The sequence below is a fragment of the Styela clava genome, chromosome 1, assembly GCF_964204865.1.
Source record: "Styela clava chromosome 1, kaStyClav1.hap1.2, whole genome shotgun sequence".
Taxonomy (NCBI): domain Eukaryota; kingdom Metazoa; phylum Chordata; class Ascidiacea; order Stolidobranchia; family Styelidae; genus Styela; species Styela clava.
Window position 1 is genome coordinate 2,037,125 of NC_135250.1, and position 24,194 is coordinate 2,061,318.

The 24,194-nt window shown below is 35.0% G+C and overlaps 1 protein-coding gene across 1 annotated transcript in view; it reads right to left on the minus strand.

Moving 5' to 3' along the window:
* The window catches only part of LOC120333548 (uncharacterized), a 31,151-nt gene that overhangs the window by 3,640 nt on the left and 3,317 nt on the right, over nt 1-24,194 (minus strand). The window contains exons 2-16 of the mRNA XM_078114035.1: nt 18,896-18,976; nt 17,605-17,808; nt 17,177-17,257; nt 16,465-16,572; nt 14,949-15,029; nt 14,570-14,641; nt 14,283-14,386; nt 13,240-13,366; nt 12,568-12,633; nt 11,643-11,746; nt 11,095-11,194; nt 10,283-10,336; nt 9,422-9,522; nt 8,747-8,870; nt 224-295 (exon numbers count right to left, since the gene is read on the minus strand). Of these exons, the coding sequence (XP_077970161.1) occupies nt 224-295; nt 8,747-8,870; nt 9,422-9,522; nt 10,283-10,336; nt 11,095-11,194; nt 11,643-11,746; nt 12,568-12,633; nt 13,240-13,366; nt 14,283-14,386; nt 14,570-14,641; nt 14,949-15,029; nt 16,465-16,572; nt 17,177-17,257; nt 17,605-17,808; nt 18,896-18,913 (1,416 nt within the window). The 5' untranslated portion in view covers nt 18,914-18,976. The remainder of the gene's footprint in view (nt 1-223; nt 296-8,746; nt 8,871-9,421; nt 9,523-10,282; nt 10,337-11,094; nt 11,195-11,642; nt 11,747-12,567; nt 12,634-13,239; nt 13,367-14,282; nt 14,387-14,569; nt 14,642-14,948; nt 15,030-16,464; nt 16,573-17,176; nt 17,258-17,604; nt 17,809-18,895; nt 18,977-24,194) is intronic.

The following is a 24,194-nucleotide window of genomic DNA, read 5'->3' on the forward strand; positions in this document are numbered from 1 at the left end:
CAACGCCATGCATTGCAACAAATCAAATGAACTATTACTGTGCCCAAGTGTGGCCTTGACCACTCGTATAATTAGGCCCCATATATTGTATGTCTCATGTTTTGAAAAATAAAATGAACCGTCTCTTCCCAACTTTTTTTTTCATAGAAATAAATATCTTTTTTTTTTTAAAATCCATTTTTCACTTCCTATAGATTTTATTGATCATGTCAGCATATCATACCTGATTCATAATGCGAATAAAGTCATTGCTTTTAGATTCAGATATGACTTGCAGGCTTCTTATATTTAATTCCTGTAAATAACAAAATCGAATGCATGATATTCCATTCTTTCTGGTAATACAGTAATATGAAAAAGGCAACACAACACTTGAACATGACATATTTTTTGTTTATAAGCATACCCAGTGGTGAGCTGTAGCCGGAACGTACCGGAACGACGTTCGGTTGTTTGGAATTTTACTGCATTTGCGTTCCTTTTGTTGAAATAAAATTAGGGGACAAAAAGTTCAGTTTCTCTTGTAAACTTAGTTATTAATTTGTGTTTTGTTACATCATATTATTAAGCAGTGGCGGCGCGTGGTCATTTTGACAACCGGGGCAAGTTACTGCGGGACCAAGTCACCCCCATCGACGGGGACAGGATGAGCGCTGTAAGTTCTCCCATCATTTTATGAGTATAAAAACCATTCCATCGGTAACAACCAATCGGCAAAAGCGACAATTTTTAACGATAAGAAAGTGTCTTTAAAACCGGTCCAAGTCAAGGGATTAATAAATACCGACATAGTTTATTTTGAAACCTCTTCCAAAAGGAAAGGCAATATTTACCCAGATAAATACAATGACATATTAACAGAAACTTCGGGAAAGCAGACAAAACCTAAAATAAGGTTTAAAACGTTACTATGAAGAAAGGAAAGGTAATGCAAAGATATGGACATGCGTCAGTCACTCATAGATATATATGCTGCTAGACTTCTACTGCTTGAACATATATGCAACACGCCGCAGTTTCTTGGAAGCAAAATGCTCAATAACGCGCTGATTAAAGTCATGCATCCCAGAAATAACGTCTCTGTGAATGGATAAAACAGCCAAGGAATTTAATCTATCTTACTTCATTGTGTTTCTGAGATACGTTTTAATACGCTTCAGCGTGCTGAATGTTCGCTCTGCGTCGGCGGAAGAAATAGGCGTCGTCAAAATAATGTCCAGAAATTTTGCAGACGCCGCAAAGGTAGTTACTAGAGTGTTATCTATGAGGAACCCATAGAGCGCGCAAGTTGATGTGATGTTCAAAAAAGTTTGATTGGTGTATATACATCGCAATTCATTTTCCAATTTACCCACGTTTATCATGGGGTAAAATTTGGAGACAGTAGCCAACAAATGGATGGGAAATTGACGTGCAAATTTTGAAAAATTTTTGGGGTTCATCAAAGAGAACGCGGCAAGGTGTTCAGTGCGCAGACGATCGCCTATTTGATTCACCAGAATGTCACAGCATTCCTTTGCAGACAAAATCAAACACTGCGTTGTTTGCCCGCGACGTAAAGAAGCACTCCATGTGTCGTCGTATTTTATTGTTTCCCGGATATGAGATACAGCATCGCAGAAGTCTGGAATACACGACTGCACAGACGCTCCATCCATTAGCCTTGACTGCAATACGCCGTATAATACATCCACGTGATAGAATATTGTGGAGAAAAAAGCGAGAAAAAATGAAAACTCACCATCTTCTAGCAGACGCTTTAGACCTGCCGCTTCCCTCACGGAGCGTTCGTCCCTAACCGGAGAGCTCTGAATGCCATTGAAACACTCAATGAGCTCAGACCTAATTTCGGACACGCCCTGCACCACGCGTGATTGGAAGTTCCAACGTGTTGGTGCACAAGCTGGGAGACGGCGGCTACATATCTGGCGAAGGAGGTCAGAGCGCTTCGGCGAAACGGAAAAAAATGAAGAAAACCCCGGAACATTTGTAAAAAATATACGGACGAGAGGGGTATTACGACACATATTTTTAATAACGAGGTTAAATTGGTGTGCATAACAATGTAAAAAATGCGCATGAGGAAAATCATCTTTTATATAAACTTGAACACCATGTTTCGACCCACTCATGACTGCCGCGCCGTCATAAGTTTGAGCTATCAATTTTGACTTCGCGTTGTAAGTCTGTAACACTTCTTTCAGTACAGCCGATATCCCGCAAGCGGTGCGATCAACGATTGGTACAAAGCTGTGAAATCTCTCACTGTGATCTCTCAATACTGTATCTAGGGATGCGGTGTATTCCACCATATCCAAAAATACCCCTCTATTAGAAGAGCCAGCCCGTTCATCTTGCTCACGGAGGGACAGCTCGTGACAACCAATGAACTTCAAAACATCTATCAATCGACCGAGAACATGGCGGTTTTTCTCGACGTTTTGGTTGTGCCGACGAATAGAAACCGCGCGTCCTTCATCCAACTGTGCTGCAATATTAACATTTCCGAATGTTCGGTATTTTACTGCATTGTCCAGATGCTCCATAGAAGATTGATGATCCCTGGCACGCTCGGAAAGATGTTTAAGATCTCTAAAACCAAATTTACACCAACGTGAGTCACGGGCGGTAGCAAAAAGTAGGCAATAAAAACAAAAAAGTGCATTTTTGTCCTCGCTGTAACACAACCATTCGTGTTTTTTATACCAAGTTTCTGCGCAGAATGTACGCCGACGCTTTCCTCCGTCATGGGATTGTTCCAGTGAACAATTTTTTGGTTGATAAGGCCCAAGACGTTGTACCTCTAATTTTTGTTCCAGCGGCAGCTGCGAAAACGGAGTGCGAAGTAGTGCATCAACCTTATTCATTATGAGGTCTAAGGCTAAGAAATGCGAAGCCGGAAAGAAGTGAGGAGCTCAGAAGGAATGTGGAAAATCGAAAGCAAATGGACTAAAGGTCTCTAACTGATTCAAACAGCGAAACAAGCGACAAAAACGAAGGCGAGGAAACTATCAACTCTTCAAGCAACCAACGAACGAGAAGGAATGCGTGAATATGTCAACACGTTGTTGTAAGAAACGTCGGCATTGTGTCGTCATAATTTCGGGGCTAGCCCCGATCGGCCCCGATGATTTAGTAAAAGAAACAGAAAACAAACGAGACAATCGCGGCGAGTGGAAGATAAAAGAGAGAATACGATATACAATGAGCAACCGGGGCAAAATTGGCATCGCCCCGTCGACGTTCGGCGAAGGCTTTGCGAGCGAAAAATGAACCATGTCGGGAGAATATGGCTAGTGTAGACAGTCTGTGCAACCGATATTGAGGTATTTTTCGAATATTTTTTATTATACCGAAAAAACAACCGGGGCATTGCCCCGGTTGGCCCTATTGACGCGCCGCCACTGTTATTAAGTCTTTTTACGTCACATAACGCAAATAATAATTAGTACAGCAGTAACGTGTATTAGATGTTTCCCCGATCTTTAACCCCATGAATATTCATTCTATACCTTTTATAATAAGATTAGTATTGAATTGCTATGAATACTCTTGTAATTTTACACGAACACATTTCATATAATTTCTTCACAGTTCATTGCAGTTCTGTAAATGTCCGCGTAGTGTTGTGAATGTATTACATTTTTGCGAATTAGGTGCGTTCCGGTTGTTACGATTTTTCCAGCTCATCACTGAGCATAACTATAACATGCAAAGATTCAACAACTGGGTGCAAATGGGTCTGAGCCAGAAAAGCAGCTCCATAATCAGATCTTGAGTTAGTTTTAGAAATCTGTCTTGAGTACATATTGGCTTCATCATTGGTTATACTGGTTTTGTGTTGCATCAAAATAAAATTTGTTCAAAAGCTGATATATAAATAATTTGAATTGCATCACTTTTCAGTTGGGACTCACTTTACAATATGAAATGGTCTACACTCTACAGTTAAGCTATTTCAATTAGTTACCAGAACTAACGTGACAGTGTGAATTTACACAGCTTTTTTGACAAAATTTGAGAGCATGGTTGATAGCAGTGTTCACTATTAGCGCACTTTTTTGCGAAAATTGCGAAGCACTTTCGCAACTTTTTTTAGGGACTGCGAAATAGCACTTTTTTCCGATTTTGAAAAGAAATAGCACTTTTTTCCGATTTTGAATGGAATAAAAATTCAAAGTTAACAAATATTTTCGAGTAGTTGACAAATAAATAACATACTAGTACTTTTGTAACTCAATTCTGCATATCATACAATATTTACAGGAATTCTAACCTATGAGATGCAGACATAGGAGATAAAGCTTTTGCATTAACGGCAAAATTCTTGTTTATAATATGATTATTATACAAGCACACCGATTCCGCTTCTCCCGCAAAACACGCTCCCGGGTGATTGAAACCAGATGTTGGAATAATACGCAGTGCGTTTCTTTGAAGAGAGTGATCATGTGACTATCAATGATATCGATGAATTCAAAATGACTATAAAAGTGTTACCTGCTATAGTAACTTTGGATGAATTGTGCCCAAACTGCACGATTTTCAAACAGACGAAACTTTTAGCAGCATGTCACAGATTTGCAAAATCACCAAATTCACAAAATACCATTAAGTGCCATTTTATTGTAATCACAATGTTGAAAGGAGTGGCATTTTCCGTAATTTTGCGATATTTACACAACTATTTCTCATTGATATGCGAGGACTGGTGGGCAAAATTCAATATTTTTTTGAACGAATATTTTTAAGGAGTACCGAATAAACGTGGTGGAAACATTAAAAAATCGGCAACAAAGCCTTTTTACTGGTTAATTCCGTTGTAATCGCTAATTGTTCTTGTCACCGATCGTTTTGGCGGCGATATCCAGGTTTTGGGTAATCTATATTCCCGCCCTCTTTTTTTTACAAATATGAATTCTTGTGGGTCGGCGGACATCGAAGTTTTATATTTCGGGTTTACCCGTTCGTTCACAACGGCAACAGCTGTTGAAGACATTGAGGACTCAAATTAACATTTGCGTTGGCTTTAATATTACCTATCAAGATTTGTAAATTTACCGTCCCAATTTTATGCGAATGGTAATATTATTGTCCATACCCTGATGCAGATATTTATTAAGACGATATTTAACTTTCTCATGTTTTTCTATGGTGATAAACTTCGCAAATCTGAAATTGTGCCAATCCTGAATGTTGATTTAAAATAGTGATTGAATAATTCGGCAATAAAGGCATTTCTGCGTGGTCATAAGACGAGATGACGTTAATGAACAGCACTTCTTTTACAGGATATTTTACGTATGCGACTTAATGCTAAAAAGATTGGGCTTGAGTGCTTTTTTTTTTCGAGTGCCTAATAGAGGTCAGGCGCTAATTGTAACTAATTCCCTCAAGTTTCACCGTGTTTTTAACAAAACAATACCCCGGCGATAATTATAGCTAAAATGTTACCGAGCAATTCACAATTTTATTTATGGAATTTGCAAATTCACCAGTTTCTTGACTTTCAATTTTGATAATGTCACGCCCTAATTATTAGTGCAAAAAATACTCCCCTCCTTCGGCGGCGGTTTGACGGGTTCTTTGTTCCATTCTTCAGAAAGTTCTGACACGGGGGATATAGAATACTGAATCCGGAGGGTTGAATCCCTGTCGACTTACTGGCGATTTTCCGTTTTGGAATGCGTGGAGCATTCTCTATTTTAAATTAAATGACGTTTCGCGGGCTAGGGTTCTCCCCGAAAATGATAGAACGATAGAACATTAGATAAATAATTTTCGTGACGCCCCGTTTTCGAAAATACAAAGTTATATCGCAAAAAATGCGTTATGATACATTTGGAATGAATCATTAATTACGGTTAATTCAGATCATATTTTACTCTTCATGACACCCGGTATCCGAAAATACAGTTGTATCTCGAAAAATGTGTTTTGTTACTTTTAAAATAAAACATTTTTGCGATTAATTTAGATCATATTTTACTTTTCAGGACACCCGTTTTCGAAAATACAAGGTTATATCGCAAAATGTGTTTCCTGTCGTTCAAGCTCGACACACGTTTGGACGAGTGTGGGGCGGTTTTTTGGTCGACGATAAATTAAAAAGTTGCCACACGTTATTTGTATAACGATAATAACTGAAAATTAAGATTTTATAATAGAAGTGAATTTGTCTCAAGATGGTATTTTACGATTCCTGCCAACAGAAAATAAACACGCTGACAGGCTTGGTTATAATTGATATTCGTTTAATTTATTTTACACTATTAATAAACGCGCCACACCAAGTGCGACCATATAAATTGAAGTCGCATCGGTATGGACTGTATGTTTTTGGCGCTCTCACATTAATAATAATTTTCAACAAAACAATACCCCGACGGTCATTAAAGCTGAATTCGTTACCGAATAATTCACAATTTTATTTACGGAATTTGCAATTTCAAGATCTCACTTGACGATTTTGATGATGTCATGCCCTAATTCTTACTGCTTAAATGCCTCAAAATACAACAAATGTAATTATTTTCGACGATAACAGGCGCAACAATTCGTAAACAAGCCGTTATAACGAAATTCACGATTAATTTTATCTCTCTCTTGTTTACAATTTTAACATCCCGCCGGCCACGTATGGTCGAATAAAATGTTCACATATTCGAAACATGACTTGGCCAAGGATGGAAGGGATCACTAAAGAGCTAATAGAAAGTACATACGCGAGGGTATGATATTAATATCGAGAATATTTGTGAACATATCACAGGACGGAAATATTTTGCACCCGGCTGTTTGTTGGCAGAACAACGATACGCTAAAGTTGATTGATCGAATACAGGGAAGTATTTATTTATCATCTCACTTGCGAACATCGAGGTTTTGGCGGAATTGTACAATCATGTTGTCTTTCTTAAATAATAACTTTTTCAATAAATGTTCATTTTACTTTTGCGTCTTTATTATATGTCGGGTTTTCATTTATTTTAAATTCGAAATTGTCCGAAATACTCCAACAGGTGTAGAAGTACAATAATAATAGTACTTACCAAAGTACTTACCAGGGAAGTTTAATACACACGATGTGTAAAGGGCGTCGTAACTCCCATTTATTAAGTATAATTTTTTTTACATTCTGCTTAAAAAACAACGACAGTCATCTCACGTAACTCTCGCGACCAAATCTTTTTTGTTTTGTATGGCATCGTCTTGGCGACGAATTTATTGCCGAATTTTAATTGTGTTTTAGAATAAGTTATTTTCTGTTTGTTGGTTTCTAAACTTTACAAACTTGGGTAGCAATTACTTGTGAGATTTGTGCATATGAACGATTGAATATCGCGACTGGATGTCCGATATCTGAGAATGCGTAATTCTCTTTCGACATTAATTTCCAGGATATCAGCGTTCATGTGGTCAAATGAAAATTATTTATCAAATGGATTGGTATTTCGAGACACTCTCAAAATTATTTGGGATCCACTATCATATCATTCGTTTATTTTTTATATTCATGTTTTTCTCAAGAATCACCCTCGTTATATTTAGTGTACCTTCGCAAAAGAAAACTCTTTGGTGTCATCGTTCCTATAAGTGTAATTGAAATATATGGAAACCTCGCAAGTGGCGTTGTGATGCGAATATTTGATACTAGGTCAGCAGCATTACAAAAGAGTGCTATTTATGAATGCTGAAAGTACATGACATTACTAAACATTTTGCCAAAATATTAAGTTTTCTGCCCGATTTAAACTAACTCGCACACAAACCAAGGCATGTCGACATTTAAAAATTACTTGTCTTTGGGTAAGCTCTGAAATAGTATAATATAAATATAAATGAGAAATAAGGTCACGCTAGCTCACGAAACGGGAGGATTTTCAAAGTGATCTTGTGTAATATTTCGGAGAAAAAGGTTTGAAAGGAAAGTAGGTCAACCTATCTCCTAAAACAGGGGAGTATCCTTCGTAATATTTCGGAGGGAAGTCAGGTTAACTTATCTTTTAAAACAGCGGGTGGCGACTTTCAAAGTGGTTCAAAATCACAAATTAATACTTATCAGATTAGGTTTAGGGATAAATCGAAAAGTTGAATTTCCAGCGCACCTAACCCTAATTAGTTGATTACTATTTATATTTGGGGGATGGGGGATTATTTTGCACGGATTTGTACAAACGATTCACCCTGTAACTAAGATGGTTTCCAGCCTGCCTCGTGTCTGTTAGATGGAAGGAGTAACAAATGTGAAAGTCTTTGCTGTTTACGCGAGTAAGCAACTGACACCATGATACATTGCATGAAAGTTTTGTCCCGGCAGGTGTTAGCATATGTCATTTCGTTGCCGATGAATTCGCTTGTTTTAATTAAACATGAATTCGCTTAAAGGGAACTCGGTTAACGAAAAGGCTTCTCTTTAATTCATAATATTAACCAGAAGAGCGCTTTTTTGAGTATCTATGCCGTTTTAAATGGGTTATATGAAAGGCTAGGGCACCTAACTTGTTAAAATCGGCAAAAGCACTTTCGCACTTTTTTTTTCGACTGCGAAGCCCTTTCGCACTCATAATTTGCTTAGAGTTAACACTGGTTGATAGAGTTTGATATCCTCATATTAACACATGAGGTGGGGGTAAAAATCGGCAAAATATGTTGGAGCAAATGAATTTTTTAAACAAGCCGCTTCCGAGTGTAAGTTGTGTGTATTAGTACAGGGACTTGCTCAAAAAAAATAATTAAAATTAACATGAAAAGCCTTTTGTCTTTTTAAGAACTCTCTTTCATCTCTGGCTTTTTTATTCTCAACTTGGATTTTCAAATAAACCACATCCATTTCTTTCTCCAATTCTTTCTTATCTTCTGCAGTTTCTCTAAAAATTGTAGCAAAATGTTTTTTATGAAAAACAAAATTTGCACACTTTTTGTCTGAAATGTTTGTTAGTTTGTAAATTCCGAATAAGAAACTTATGTACCTTGAAAACATTTTAGGGCATAACAGTTGAAATAGATTGTTTGAGTTGAATTATTTCATATTGCTCGAGCAGAAAATTTGATGTTTTGTCGAGCCAATAAATAATAGATACCCAAATCACAAATAATTGCGCCAATTAAAGGGGTGATTTCCATATTCATTCTACAACATTACCGTACATATTAAAGAATGTTTTATGGGGGAATATAGAGGGAGTGAGATGGCCTATGAAAACTCATGGTCTAAATTGTGGAATGAGATAGTAAACAAGATTATTAATCCTGATACAAAAACTTGGATTATTTAGAAAGCTGTATCTAATCAGAATTTACTTCAACCACCGTGCAAGCACCAATGAGGCGAAGCTATCAAACCCCCACATGGCAGTGAGTGATAAGCAAGCCAATTATTTAATATTTAGTCCAGTGAATGTACAAAAAAATTACATACTTTGATTCCATCAATGTTGAGAACTCCTTACGTACATCTATCAACTTTAGTTTGTGATTCATTTTAAGGACTTCATCTATAGGAAAGCGGCGTTCAGCCCACTGCATAAAATAGAGTTAAAAAGATACAAATGTTAACATAGAACTTCAGCAAATATTGCAGGGAATTTTGATTTGCTCCAAATCTGCATTACAACAGAAAATTATACTGTTAGTTCTCAAAATATACAAAAACGCCAATATAATCTTCATAGTTCCTCTTCGGAGAGTATAAGTTTTAAAATTTATGGAACTAGAAAGTTCTGAATACAAATAACAATCATGGATTTTCGCTGTAATTTTTTTTTTAATTTGTCCAACATATTGGGCGTGGCGGTGTGCCTCATCGTGCTAAGCAGTAGGAATACGCTGCCGCATCTCTGATCACTCTTTGTGGGTTCGCAGGTTTGAATCCCATGTAGAAATGATCATGTGCAAAAGGATCACTGGACTCCTCGCCGTCGTAGGGTGGTTCACGTAACCGCTGGTCGGTTACGGCTTCCTGCACCATCAAGTCCATGCTTCCGAAAACAAGTAACTAACTAGTCCCGTACCCAACATGGAATGGTATTCGGACGAGAGGTCGTGGATTGTCATATGGTTAAGCCGTCCATCTTATCAGCTTCCCTCTCCTCCAAAATAGTATGTAAATCCTATCCTATGAATTGAAAATATTATCTACTCAGGTATGAAAGCTCAAGTCTAAAGAAAATTTTTCCCAAGAAAATGTTTTCTCCAAATAAAAAATTAAATTGGGGATTTTAAGCCCTAAAAAAACAATCTCACTTTTAGCTGGCAATACCAAGATCTATGTCCTACTTACCTCCTTCGTAGAAGCTTCATATTCATCTGTCAAAGTCTTGATGTGCTTTTGTTTCTAAAAAATAAAATGGTTATTTCAAAGCAACGTGCCTTGTATTCATAGCAATATTAAAACTCTTGTCTAGAGCCGCATAGGATAGAATTTACATATTTATCTTACGGTAGATGAAATACTATAAACCAGGCTATTCGTATGGAAAATACGTCCTGTTTCAAGTCCATAATGGGTAGGAGATTAGTAAGCCATTATTTGTTTTAGATGCATGGACTTGGTGATTGAGGCAAAGTAGTGGTGGCGAGCGTATTTCCAATGCTCAAATCAGGTGGTACTTTGTAACTTTTCCGGTATGAGTTGACAAGCATCTCTTAACTAGCCAAGTTAACCGAAATACTAACTAGATTACCAGATAGAGAACATGAATACAATTATTGTGGGCGCTCCCGAAGTATGTGCACAAAGATGGCGCAAAACCTGAAGCCCAACCTGGTACACATACTGTAGTCAGTTTGTACACAATCTTGGTGCACATACTTCTGGAGCTTCTTATTGTGAGGTAATAAAGCCATACTATCATGATTGATCTGCTTACTGCAAAATTTGAAATCCTGTTTCTACTCGCTTGCAAGATTATTGCTAATGAAATAACGATTTTTTAGTTGACTTGATATAGGAAAAATCTGATTTCATGTATGACGAAAACAGAGATTTACCTCAGAATAGTAATCTACAGTAATACAAAATGGTAATAATTATAAATTCCGAGACGTCAGGCTTGTCATGAAAAATATCCATCCTTCAGATAAATACCATACCTTCTTATCATAATTTTTCCTATTCATTTGTTTATACTGAAAGAATTTTTCTTTTATTTCTTTCATCAAGTCTTCTCTGAAGTTTCCTTGTGAGCAGGTCCTGTGCATAAATAGTTAGTTCAGAAATGAGTTGCACATAATAAGATTTATTATTCATTTATATTCGCTAGTAGGCTATTTATATAATGATGGTCTCATAGTTAATATATTGTGCTAATACAATATGATTGCTTCAGTAGGCCCGCGGGCCAGAAATAAACCAGGACAAAGTGTAAACAACATTGTAAAAACACAAAGACAAGCTATTCGAGTCAAATGTTAGAATGTTTGATGAGTTCCAAATGATTAATATACTTTGTACATGTTTAAAAATATATTATACTATTATAATGTTTCACAACGTAAATTAATCATTTAGAACTTAAAATATTTTTGCTTACTAAAAAAAGAATTTGTGTGGTGTGAAATTTTTTTACAGGAAATTGGTTCTAATGACAAAATACCTGTATCAAATCTGCTGATTCACTATGAATTAAAAACCCACTTACACTTTTGCAGTTAAATTCTCGAACTCATGAAGTGCTTTGGATTCACAGGTTTCATGCTTCGAGAGCAGTCCTTGTTCTGAATAATTTTCCCCTTTTTCCAGTAGCTAAAAATATAACAGCTCATTGCAGTGATTGATACCTCGTTAGTCGAATGACCCAACATTCAAATGATTTAGAAGTTGACCAAAAAATTCAAGTAAAAATTCGAGCTAGACGTTTAAAGAAAGCTACAGGAAGTAACAGGAAATAGTTTGGAAAAGCGTCAAATTAATTGAAGAATAGAAAAGTTGCTTCTCATATTTTTATATTTATAGTTGTTTAGGTACACTGTTTATTAATATTATGCGTTAGAATGTATTAAAATAATTGCCAATGTTTCTAATGGCAAAAAAGTTGAGACACTCAAATGAATTGACAGTCGAACACCAATCCCAAACGAATTATGCTCGATTATTATGGTATCGCTGTAAATAGCAGTTTCTATAAGGTATTATTCCACAAATACTTTGTATGTACTTTGTATTTTTAAACGTGTATGACTCGCATGACGAAATTTTAGTTTTGTTCAATCTGGTTCGTGCAAATAATTCCAATTTTTTTGCTGCGAAGTCTATACTTGCGTCCAATTTACTGTATTACATATGCCTATAATGCCCTAACATGAATAACCAAAATTTTTGTGCCTGCAACTACTAGATTTTGTTGAATAAAGATGAAGCCCGCTTTACCCAGGTATTTATAGCTGGTACTCTTATATTATATTGAAGGTTGCCCACCTCGGTTCATTTGTTTTTTCTTTTTTCATATAAGCTGGTTGAAAGCCAGATCTCAAGCCAGGAGTCACTTAATTTTTGTGGTGATGTTAACTTATTTAATGACTATTAACTCACAGTAGCTTTCTGTAAAGCAATTTAAACTGAACTACCTGATCCATGTCTTGAGTATAAACATCAAGAGCAGTCTTTGCATGCCGTGCACATTCTCCTGAATCCTGTGCAGAAGGTATTTAAACTTATTTTAGCTTATTTTACAAAATTGTTAAAGGTAAACTACAGTTTTTGTTAACCTTTGTATGAATTATCTGTCTGGTTTATACTTGAAGGTTGTCATATAGTTAATCAGTTAAGAGTTTCGGATTCATAAATTTGAAATCATGGACACTTACACGTAGAGTGATTATACATCATTGCAACCAAACCTTGTTAATTTACCAACACGTTCCAATGTGAAATAATTATGTGCAAGTATACTTATCACTCACTCCATCAATTTAAAACAATTATCTGATTAAATAACAATTCTCAAAAACAACTTGAGAGGATAAATGACAGTGGTCTGATGCAACCACTTGATAAATACAACATCCTTTGTAATCAAGTCTATGCCTGGTTGGCCATTTTCATATAGACTGTTATTCAAATAGTAGATTGTTTATCAGGATAAATTGATAAAATAAATATAAAACAATTGCTTTCTATCCAATGTTATGCACAAATATAAACTGGTGGCCAAACAAAATGCATATGATTATTATTATTTTCTTTCCTAGAATGAATATGAAAAATTCTATCCTATTCGATTTATATCACAAAAATACCTTATTCATTTTTTGTTTCATTCTTTCTCTTTCGTTTGTCTTTTTATAAACTTGATATTTTTCATTCATTGCCGAATTCAACTTCATCTTGAATTCGTCTTCAACTGATACTGGGGGTGAACATGTCCTGTAATAGGAAAATAGGTTCAAACACCAGTGTCTTAATATTATTGCCCTCCATAGGTTAGTGAACAAAAAGCATGACATAAGACAAATGTCTGTCAAGTTGAACTGTTACATACTGCTGAAATAAGGTACATCTTACTGCAAACAAGTACCATAATTAAAGTGTATGGAATGCAGCCAGGATTTAGGATTTACTCAAAAGATGGTGAAGATTGCCCTGAAGAAAACAGTGCAAAAATGTTATGTGTGCCTTGGAATATTTTTATCATATTTCAAACATTTGCATTAAATGTCACTTGTCACCTAGTAGTGGCATTGCTCATTCTGCATTGTTTTATGTATGAACTATTGAGTATTTGAAACAGATGCAAAAAAGCTAATGTTGCAAAGAAATAGGTTGCAAAGATTAAAAAGTATTTATATATGTATGTAGGCGATCTTCTTTTTGAGTGACTAAATAGTATGTAACTGCTTTTTGATAATAGGTTAAATTGCTTTTTTAAAGCAAAAAATCCATCCCTGTCTATTACAAGATCACAATCGACAATTTGCACATTAGTTTCTATTGCGTAGAATGCTTAGTTCGATGAAGGTAAAACTGGCTAATGTAAGAGTCTGAATGTATTGACATTACAATAATATTAATTAGAAATAAAGAAATTGGCCAAGGGTGGGCAAGGATTTTAGACCAGGGTCCAAACATTTTGCCCACCTAGACTGGCGGACCTTGTGTGACATTAAAAGTTACATTTTATGAACAATATTTACAGTTTTACAAAAGCAAAAGTTGAAAACAATAATACCAAAATCAAATTTAATCGCAATCTCAACACATTCCTGGATCTATTTTTTAGCTAAAACATCAAAATTCTCTTTACTCTGATTGTGGCGGCATCAGGTGACTGAGATTTACTTACATGCTGTGAAGCAAATCACAGAACTTAGAAATTGCAAATTTTTTGAATTCTGCATGTTTTGTAGCTAAAGACTTTTCCTCGAGTGACTGCTTCTGTCTCATCAGCTGAACAATATTTTAATTTTATTAAAATCATGTGTTTTGGAGGAACAGTTCGCTTTTTAGTTAGAACCAAACAGGGACTGGTGACAGAAAATAGATTATGGTTGAGTATATTAGTCTACCAATATCTTTCTCTAAAATAATAATGAAAATTTAATCTTACTTAAGAAAAGATTCTAAACTTACATTTTTCATCTTTTCATCATATTCACGTGCAGCTGTTTGGGTATGTTCAACACATTTGGACTTCAGTTTTTCCTGATAATGTGTAAAGATGTAGATGATGTTTAAAGAATTTTCGGACTGATTTTTTTATAATTACCAACCAGACGTATTCACCAGACATAATCCGTTATTTATAATATTACTTTTGCACAGAAGTGGTTAGATGTAGCTATGTTGTTATTGAAGTTGGAGTATCCGATTGCAAACCCCCGCAACAAGAATATATTAAACTCATAGCAATGCACAACTGGAAAAGGACTGGGCCGGTTCTACTGGTAGTATTGTAACTTGGAGCTTATTTCCTAAAACTAAAATTAGCAGGAATTGAATGTCGGTTTACCATGTTGCGTTTGTTGTTTCTAACAGCTCTTTGAAAATGTTCTTCTAACTTATCTTCAAGGTTTTTTCGACATTTTATGACCTGTGCAAATATAGAGGGTTAGTCAGTAGTTTATTTTATCACACACCAAAAATACACATTGGACAAACATAATTACCGGAAAGAAATATAAAAAATTGTTTGGATAAGATTGGAAATTGTGCATTGTCAAATTTATAATACAAACTTCGATTTATCTAGCAGACCCTTTCAAGTACCCGGCAAGTTTCTAATCAATATTTGTTCAATAAGAAATTTAAAAAAAAATAATATGCAGTCATTTGAATTTTTAATATTGTTATTGTTGTTTTTTATTATTGAATTCGATTATATACTACCAGTCGTGCTTAAAAATATTTCTCTTCACACCATTCAACAATAAAAATAATTTTTTTTAATACAATCATTTTTGAAATTTCATTTCTTAGACTCAACCAACAGAAAAGTGTATCCGGTCCAAACCCCCACCTTTAAAAATTTTTTGAAAACTGAAAAAGTTGGCGTACAAATGCATTCTGCTGAAATCGCCAATTGTTCACATCCGCTGACGGGACGGGATTGCACCTATTTAACCATTACATCAAATTGCCGTCAAAAATTGTTGTGTTAACATCATACAAAGTTTGAAATGTGACTTTTTTCCGGGTTGTGAGGATATGAATAAGATAATCAATCCAATGTATCTATATTCAATCAATTTTTATTGTGCTAAAATAAATTTTACTCCCAGATTTTACATCAGATTTATGGATTTTTTTAAGCTTATTAGTTTCATTATAAAACTAATCGGAGTGGCAGCATTGCGATTGAGCAGAGTCATTGTTACAAGTACATCTGAAATTTGCTGAATTTGCAAAATACGGTTCAAAACAATATATAATTGGGCAGTTTATGTACGCAGATTGCCTTGGTATATTAAAATGATGAGGATTTCTTTTGTCGACGCAACCACAAGTTTAATTGAAAACAATTAAATTAATAAAGCAAAACTTTTTAAATATGCCCGTATTGGTCACAAATTGATGTCCATAGATCACCGTCGGCCTTATAGAAATTATTTGAACATAAGTAGAAGCAACAGCAAGTTACGTTGAATCCATTAAAAAGACATTTTAAAATCTCATGGATTGAATATTTTACACGACTGAATGATCATTATACATTGAAAATACGGCTCTTTTCATGGTGACTGTTACAGACAGCAATGGGAATACTCAATTTCGAAACTCTTTCTTTTGAAAATCCTGGCTGCGCGCCTGAGTGTATCCATGAAAGTTATAAGAAACCATTCATGCTCTATATGAGCTTACCCTTGTGAGAGCAATTGAAAGCTGTTGGTGCAACACTTCAAGTTAATACTGCCAGAAAAGAGTTTTATGAAAAAAAATATTGAACCATTTATATTTGATTTTGTATCAAAAAAAAAATTATGTCATTCCTATTATAATGTTGCTAGCTAAATGCAATTTCAAAATACCTCATCCTTGTCTGTGAAGCTTTCACAATTTTTGTCATACTTTCGCAAAGTACTTTGCTTTTCTTTTTTGCAGACTTCTTCTATTTTTGACTTAAATTCTTTAGAGATCTGAATAGGTGAAAAAGCATATAATGAATTCCAAAGAAGAATATTCGAAATGAGTATTCCATGAAAAAGAATTTTTTTGAATACAGAATTATCAATATTAAATATAAATTAAATTATTGTAGCTTCTCAACATGTTTTTGAGTTTTGGACTCCAACCATGGGTAACAAAAAACAACAATTCTTCCAAATTATTTTTTGCAGTCATTTTATCGGAAAACAAACAGTGGGAAACAATCTTCAACTAAGATTAGGATATATTTTGGTCCGAAGTTAGTTGTGATAAAGATTACAAACTATTTATGATATATATGGTTCCATTACATTTGCACCCACGGACATTTGCACCCGTGATTTGAACCCACGACAATTCACCTGCATACTATTGCACCTATGGAAATTAGTTTTTTACGTTTATTTGAACCCATACTAACCCTAACCCATGCGGTATAGCACCCGCCTATAGATTGAACCCGCAGATTTACGGATGCAAATGTACGGTCACCAGAATATATATATCTAAATTTGATAAAATTTTTTCATATTAAGAACTGACTTCATAACAAAAATGGAAACCCTGTATATCCAAATTTGATAACTTTCTCACCTGTGCCATCTTTTGCTGGAAAATACCCAAGCAATCACGAGCAGCTTTTTGGATTACTAATTTTTCAAATTCCTTTTTTTCCTTGAAATAAACACAAATATTTATAGTTTTATATACGTAAAAAATCGAATATGTTGTTGTTGTTTTTGCTAATCCAGACTGGATTTCTGATTGCAATAAAGGTCAATGTTATTATCAATCGCTGGTGCTTTGTTAAAAACACACTTGATGTGATGGTGATCAAATCAAATTTGCAGATCCATTTTTAGGGTAGCCAATGAAGGGCTGCTGAATTGAGCAATCATTCGAATTTGAGCATTCTGAATTATTAGTTTGTTAGCTATTTCCCTACCAGAACTTTAAAAAAAAATGTTATTTGCCATTTTATTAAATTATCTTATTTGCTAGCTTTCAGTCTCAAATCTTACCTTCTTAATTTGTTTCAAGTTTTCCAATGTCTCTCGTTGTCGCTTTAATTGTTCTAAATATGAATTCATTTTTGTCATTAACTGCTTTCTTATAGAATCTCCAATCTTCAGTGTAAGGTTTCTGAGATTGATAAGTTCATATTCATGGAGAGCCTGCCAGTAATATTTATTGTGATTCTCCAAAAGTTTTTCGGACGACATGTCCTGCAAAAGAGTTTGCTTTTAATAGCTATTCGAAATTACAAGAAAGTCAGACTTTCTCAGACAAACAGAGGTCATGTTCACATGAGTCTGAGCAAAGATAAAGCATATATATCGTTCTTAGTATGTCTACGGTTGTCTGTAGGTCCTTCCACTAGCACTTTTCCGCTCTCCAAAAATGACTAGAGATTCTGCTTAGATTAAAATTTTGCCTCTGATGGGTGTGTTTCGTCACAGTGAAAAAAATTCTTCGATGGGAACAATAATAGCACTTATAGGCTGTTAAGTAGGAATAGTGGCTTCATTCATAGCCTCCAGTTGCAATAAAGTCAACCTCTAGTAGCAGTAGCAATATTGGCTATATGGTTTGTGCATCAAATTTCTAACATGCAAGGCTGCACAACATCCTCGGTGGGTGTGATACCTGTTACATCATCGACGTTATGGCAAACATTTGCATAATTCCAACTAGGAATTTTAAAAGACTTGAGGATTTCCCTAAGGCATTTTTGAGATTTCTCGCTTCCCCAACGAAGGGCGCTAAAATAATTGGCTCAGTGTTTCACTCGTACAAGAAATATTGTTAAAAGAATCTGAGTACCAAAGAAGAATGACTGCGGCACCCATAGAACTGCATGTTACACAAGAGGAGACGCCGCTACCATGTAAAATAGACAAGTTCTGGCCATCTAGTGACCACAAATTCAAGTTTGAATGTCTGATTCACAAAGATGCCTTTTAAAAGAATTTGTTTCCATCCCTGATACCTCATCAGCTTTCTGGTTTCCCAGAATAAATAAGGAAAATCATATCATATGTTTTTCCTTGAAAATTAACAAAAACATAAAAATAAGCCAAAAGTGTAGAATTTTTAACCATTGTTTGTTGTGCTTCTTGTAAATATTTGTGTATTTATACCACAATTAAATACCAGTACGTAAAATTTATACCATATGGATAGGATTTACGTATTTATAAGTTGATAAGTTTGATTAAGCCCTCATTTTGTTACTGTTACTGGTCAAAGTCAGGCATGGGAATAGTTTGTCAGTTATTTATTCATACGCATGTACTTATTTACAAAACATACCATAGACAACTTGTCCATTTTTTCCTCATACTTCTTTTGCAACTCGTTTGCTTTAGTTACGAGATCCTGAAATTTTGCTGCCTAAAAATAAAAGCAGAATGGAATTTTCATGTTCATCCCAGAATTTGTTTCTCTCTGCTTATCACAGAGCAAAGCTAATAAAACATCTTAGACTAATGACTAGTCATCGCTCTTTGTTTATTTATACAGTAGGAAAAAGTAATAGTATCTGCGTATTGTTTCAAAATCATGGATCTAATGGGGGAGGAAGTCACTCCCACCAAATTCATGAGTTGAGTTGTATACCACACAATAAAACATGTTTTGTTATTTAAAAACAATGGGAAGATCATATGAAAAAAAGTATCAGGAAAATTAATAAAATGTGGTCTGGCAACAACCACAGATACAACATACTAGCACAGGGCTGGGCAATTATTTTTGCTATCGGGCCACATTGAATATTCCAAATGCAGTGGCGGGCCGGACTAAGTAAAGCCAATTGTGCGTTTTTAATGCATTTCAGTACACATTTAAATAAAACAAAGTACTATTGTACTCCGTTATTTTTATTTAAAACACAGTTATTAAAACTAGTTTAAAACATAAATATCGCGATTTCGAGACAATACATATGATCGGAGAAACGTCACGCTTGCAAAACAATGCTGAATTTTATCATTAATGCTAAAGAGTGAGTAACTATGCGGAATTAAGACCATGCCTTCGATGGCCAAACATTCGTGATTCATATAACTCTGTTGTCACCATAGCATTTTTAACGTAAACAGGGGTCGTGGAAAATTGTAACGCATTGAAAGGCGTTGCGAGTTTAAAAGTATGGAATGCACTGCTCTAAAATACAACGTCTATCTGCGTATATAAAAATGTGAAATAAAGTGCCGGAATATACTTAATTTTGATACCTGTTTTTGCGATACGGGTATATTTAAAATGCATTGATATGGGCACATTTAAATGTCTTGCTTTGTTGTTTTAAACTTAACCCGCGATTGCTTTGGCAAAATATAATCATTACTACTCTTAAATACCACCCCATGCCGCGGATCTAAAAATGTGAGATAAAGTGCCAGATTACTTTTATTCGTGTTTTGCGATTTCGTGAAATCAACAAATGTGATTTGTTCTTGCAACAATGACTTGTCTCTATTTTACAGATTTCACCAATAGAAAAATCCCTACGTCTGCAATAAAACCACACCGAGTTAAATTCAATTTAGTACCATGAAAATCGGTTGAATTTACTTTACTTTGTGCCATGGGCACCAGAAATTTTTCAGTTTCCGATTTCTACAACAGCGTTTTTAATCTGTCGCAAGCCTTCTACATCAATCTTGTATGTGTCCAGTTTTTAGTATTTTATATTGCCGCTCTGAAATCTCGATTTAGGTTGCTTGCAGATGCACTTCTTTATCTTTAGCATTATTATATAATGACTCGTTTTTCTCAATGGTTTCACAGTTCCGTATGCAAGACATATATATATATATATATGGAGGTTGAAGAAAATTTGTGATTATAATCACCGACGTAAAGGTGTTTATCGTCTAAATCAGGGGTTCTCAAACTTTTGGTGTTGCGGAGCCCTTGAAAGGTTGAATATTATTCGCGGAGCCCCAAAATAAATTTTAAAATTGTTACTTTCAGATTATTATTCCCGAGCAAGTTAAAAGTACTTTATTTATTCTAAATGCTGAACCTTTTTTAATAGGGTTAACACAAGTCATAAATAAATCAAAATTTTATACTAAAGCTGTAAATTTGACACTTGACGAACATATTAATAAATTAGGGATCGAATCTTTTCTTTTTTGACATTTTTGGAAGACTTTATAAAAAGGCCGTTAGTAACGTGCGCTATTTCATTTTGTTACAATCGCCGATTTTTTTCCGTCAGCATGGCGTGTTTTAAACATCTTTACGCCGCTGTTTATTCTCCCTAAATCAAAAATTTCCCTCGGCATATACATGTATTGTTACACAATGACGACGTTAATTGCTTTTTTGTTCTCGTGGGGAATTATGAGTTCAATGTGAAAAACATGTTACCATATTATAGTCATCGGCGACGAAATGCTAAAAATAATAATCAATAAAAAGGTAAATCCACAACTCAAATTTCTTGATTGAAAAGCGGCATTCTAAAATATTTATAAACTGAAACTTAACTTTGGTTTCAGCAGACTCACCTCAGATTGAAAACGCTTCTATAGACATTGTAAATCACAAAATTTGGTGTTATGTTAGGTTTTCATCGTAGTAGCTGCGAAATCGAAACACAGTCAATTGTGCGCGCGATTTACCTTTTTTTTTCATTCTGAAGCTACCGACGCAGCCGCACGCAATCAATGGTGCGCGCGATCCGCGATGTACCTTTTTTCATTCTGAAACTACCGACGGAGCTGAATGCAATAAAATAATTTTCAATTGTTCGTATTTTCCCCAGACATTGTGATTTTTTAAACAGCGATATCTTGCTTAAAAATAATCTCAAGTGCGAAAGAACAAATCAAGTTTGACAAATCGCAAAAATACGACATCAATTTATTTATAGTTGGCAGTTTATCACATATTTTATGTTATTTTAGAATAGTATTCTTTCATTTTAGTAATCCTAATAGTAATCTCGAATCAAACGTGAGTAACGATGAGCACAACTACATTATACCGACGAGACACGTCAAATGCTCCATCGGTCTTGGATTGAATATTTTACGCAACAGAAATCTCGTTATCCGTTTTTTTAATCGCGAAAAATGTTGCGCGGAAATTTCCGATTCCAATTTTGAACCACCTCCCTCTTAAGAATCCCGGCTGCGCTACTGCTCATAAATAATGTTATTTTAATTCCGGCCCTTTACCATATTTCGAGGCTATGTTGTTGTCAGATGTTATCAAAGCTGTTATTGCTTCTTTGAACAGTTACAAAATTTTGAGTCAGTATTTTGAAGAGCAATCGAATAGCTCGCGGAGCCCCTGGGTTTCTCTCGCGGAGCCCTGGGGCTCCGTACGGAGCACTTTGAGAACCTATGGTCTAAATAACATCTCGAGCTGGCGAAAACAATCGGTCATTTAAAAAAAAATTTGTCGAATGGTATTGCCGACTTTTTCATTTTCCTAAACAAAATTTTGTTCACAGTTAAAGTATGCTTTATATGAAATTAAAAAGAAAGTGTCCACATCTAGAAACCTGCTCGCGGGCCGGATGAAACGTTGCCGCGGGCCGGATGTGGCCCGCGGGCCGCAACTTGCCCAGGCCTGTACTAGCAGGTGCACCCACAACAAAATTTTTGAAAAAGATTTCAGTTCATCTAAATCAGGGGTCTCCAACTCAAAATATGTCGCAGGCCACTTTTTGAAATTTATTGATGATGCGGGCCGCAAATTATATACAAAATTGTTATAGAAAAATGAACAAAGTAAATCTGGATATATTTGTTGAAATTAACCCTGAATCTTACACCAAGCGAGACATGAAACAGGGACGGACTACAAGTAGGCACTTGCAAATTAGGCACTTATTTAGGCACTTTGGAAAAAAAGTAAAAAGGGCGTAATCCTTTTGAAAACATAATTAATTAGTTAAAAATGGTCAAATTAAATGTTGAAAACGCAAATTGCAACGGGCAAACTCAATAACAATATTTAAAACGTAGTATTAAAGGGAGACGCACGCGCTCTGTCACCACGTATGCTAGGCACATATTTGGGCACTTCGAAAAATAAAGAAAATGGCAATTATCACTAATAAAAGACAGAGACATAAACATATTACCCACACTGATTAGCCTGGGTAAATTTCCAATAGATGCACTTGAGTCTAGTACTGGAATTTAGAAATAATAAATTGTTACCTGTACGCACTTTTTTAGACACTGTTTTAGGCACATCGAAAAAAAGGTGAAATGGGCGTAATAACTTTTAAAATGATAATTAATTAGTTGAAAATTGTCAAATTAAATATTGAACACGCAAATTGCAATGGGTGAACCGAATAACAATATTTAAAACGTAGTATTAAAAGGAGTCACACGAGCTCGGTCACCACATATGCTGGGCACATATTTAGGCACTTCGAAAAAGAAGAAAATTGGAATTATCACCAATAGAAGACAGAGAAATAAAAATATTACCCACACTGATTAGCCTGGGCAAATATCCAATAGATGCACTTGAGTCTAGTACTGCAATTTAGAAATAATAAATTGTTACCGGTAGGCACTTTTTTAGGCACTTCGAAAAAAAGGTGAAATGGACGTAGTAACTCCTAGAAAGATAATGAATTAGTTGAAAATATTTAAATTAAATGTCGAACGCGAAAATTGCAACAGTTAAACCCAATAATGATTTTTAAATCTTAGTACTAAATTGAGACGCACGCGCTCTGTCACCACATATGCTAGGCACATATTTAGGCACATCGAAAAAAAAAAAAAATGGGAATAATCACCCATAAAAAAAATAAAAATATTAGTCAAAATGATTAGCCTGGGACTGGGTGAATATCCAATAGATGCACTTGAGTTTAGTAGTGGTATTTGAAAATAATAAATTGTTACCGGTAGACACCTTTTACCGTATTTCCCCGAAATTAACTGCATTACATCCTATTTTTTTCACAACTTTTCGTAACAAATTTGCAATGTAAACCATTAAGTAGTATGTTACAATCGTATTTCAATATCTCTTTTTAAAATGTGAGATTGTGGACCTCTTTACAGTCTCTGCTTTATTTTGGATTTTGAGCTGTTAAAAAATAATTCACCAGCGACTGTATATATACTGTATATTGACATATAGTTTCATGGCAGCTTATTTACAGATTAATTTTCGTTATAAATGTTCAACATTTAATAATTTTGAAATGATTTTTGACAGCACAGTATGTTTGTAAAATAGTATACAGTCTCCCCAATCACGATGCCCTAAATATATCAATTAATCTAGGTCTTGCAGTTTATAAAATGAATCAGAAAGTATGATCGCTAGTGCTTTACAGCTCTCAGGTTTCGCCGATATATCGTAGTGAAAATATAATAGAGCGACATCAATATTATACAATAGATGCTACGTTTTACCAAATAAAGTTCCTCCCAGATAACAAAACTTTATTAGATGTTCGTATGCTACGTGAGTTTGGTAAATGCTATAATTAAAATAATTAAAGTCATATATAATAGTTTTATCGGCAACGTCCACTTTCCTATTTTCCAAAATACCTGCAATTATGCCACCGATCTTAATTTACCATTCTCAATTAGAAGAACAATAAGTTCGT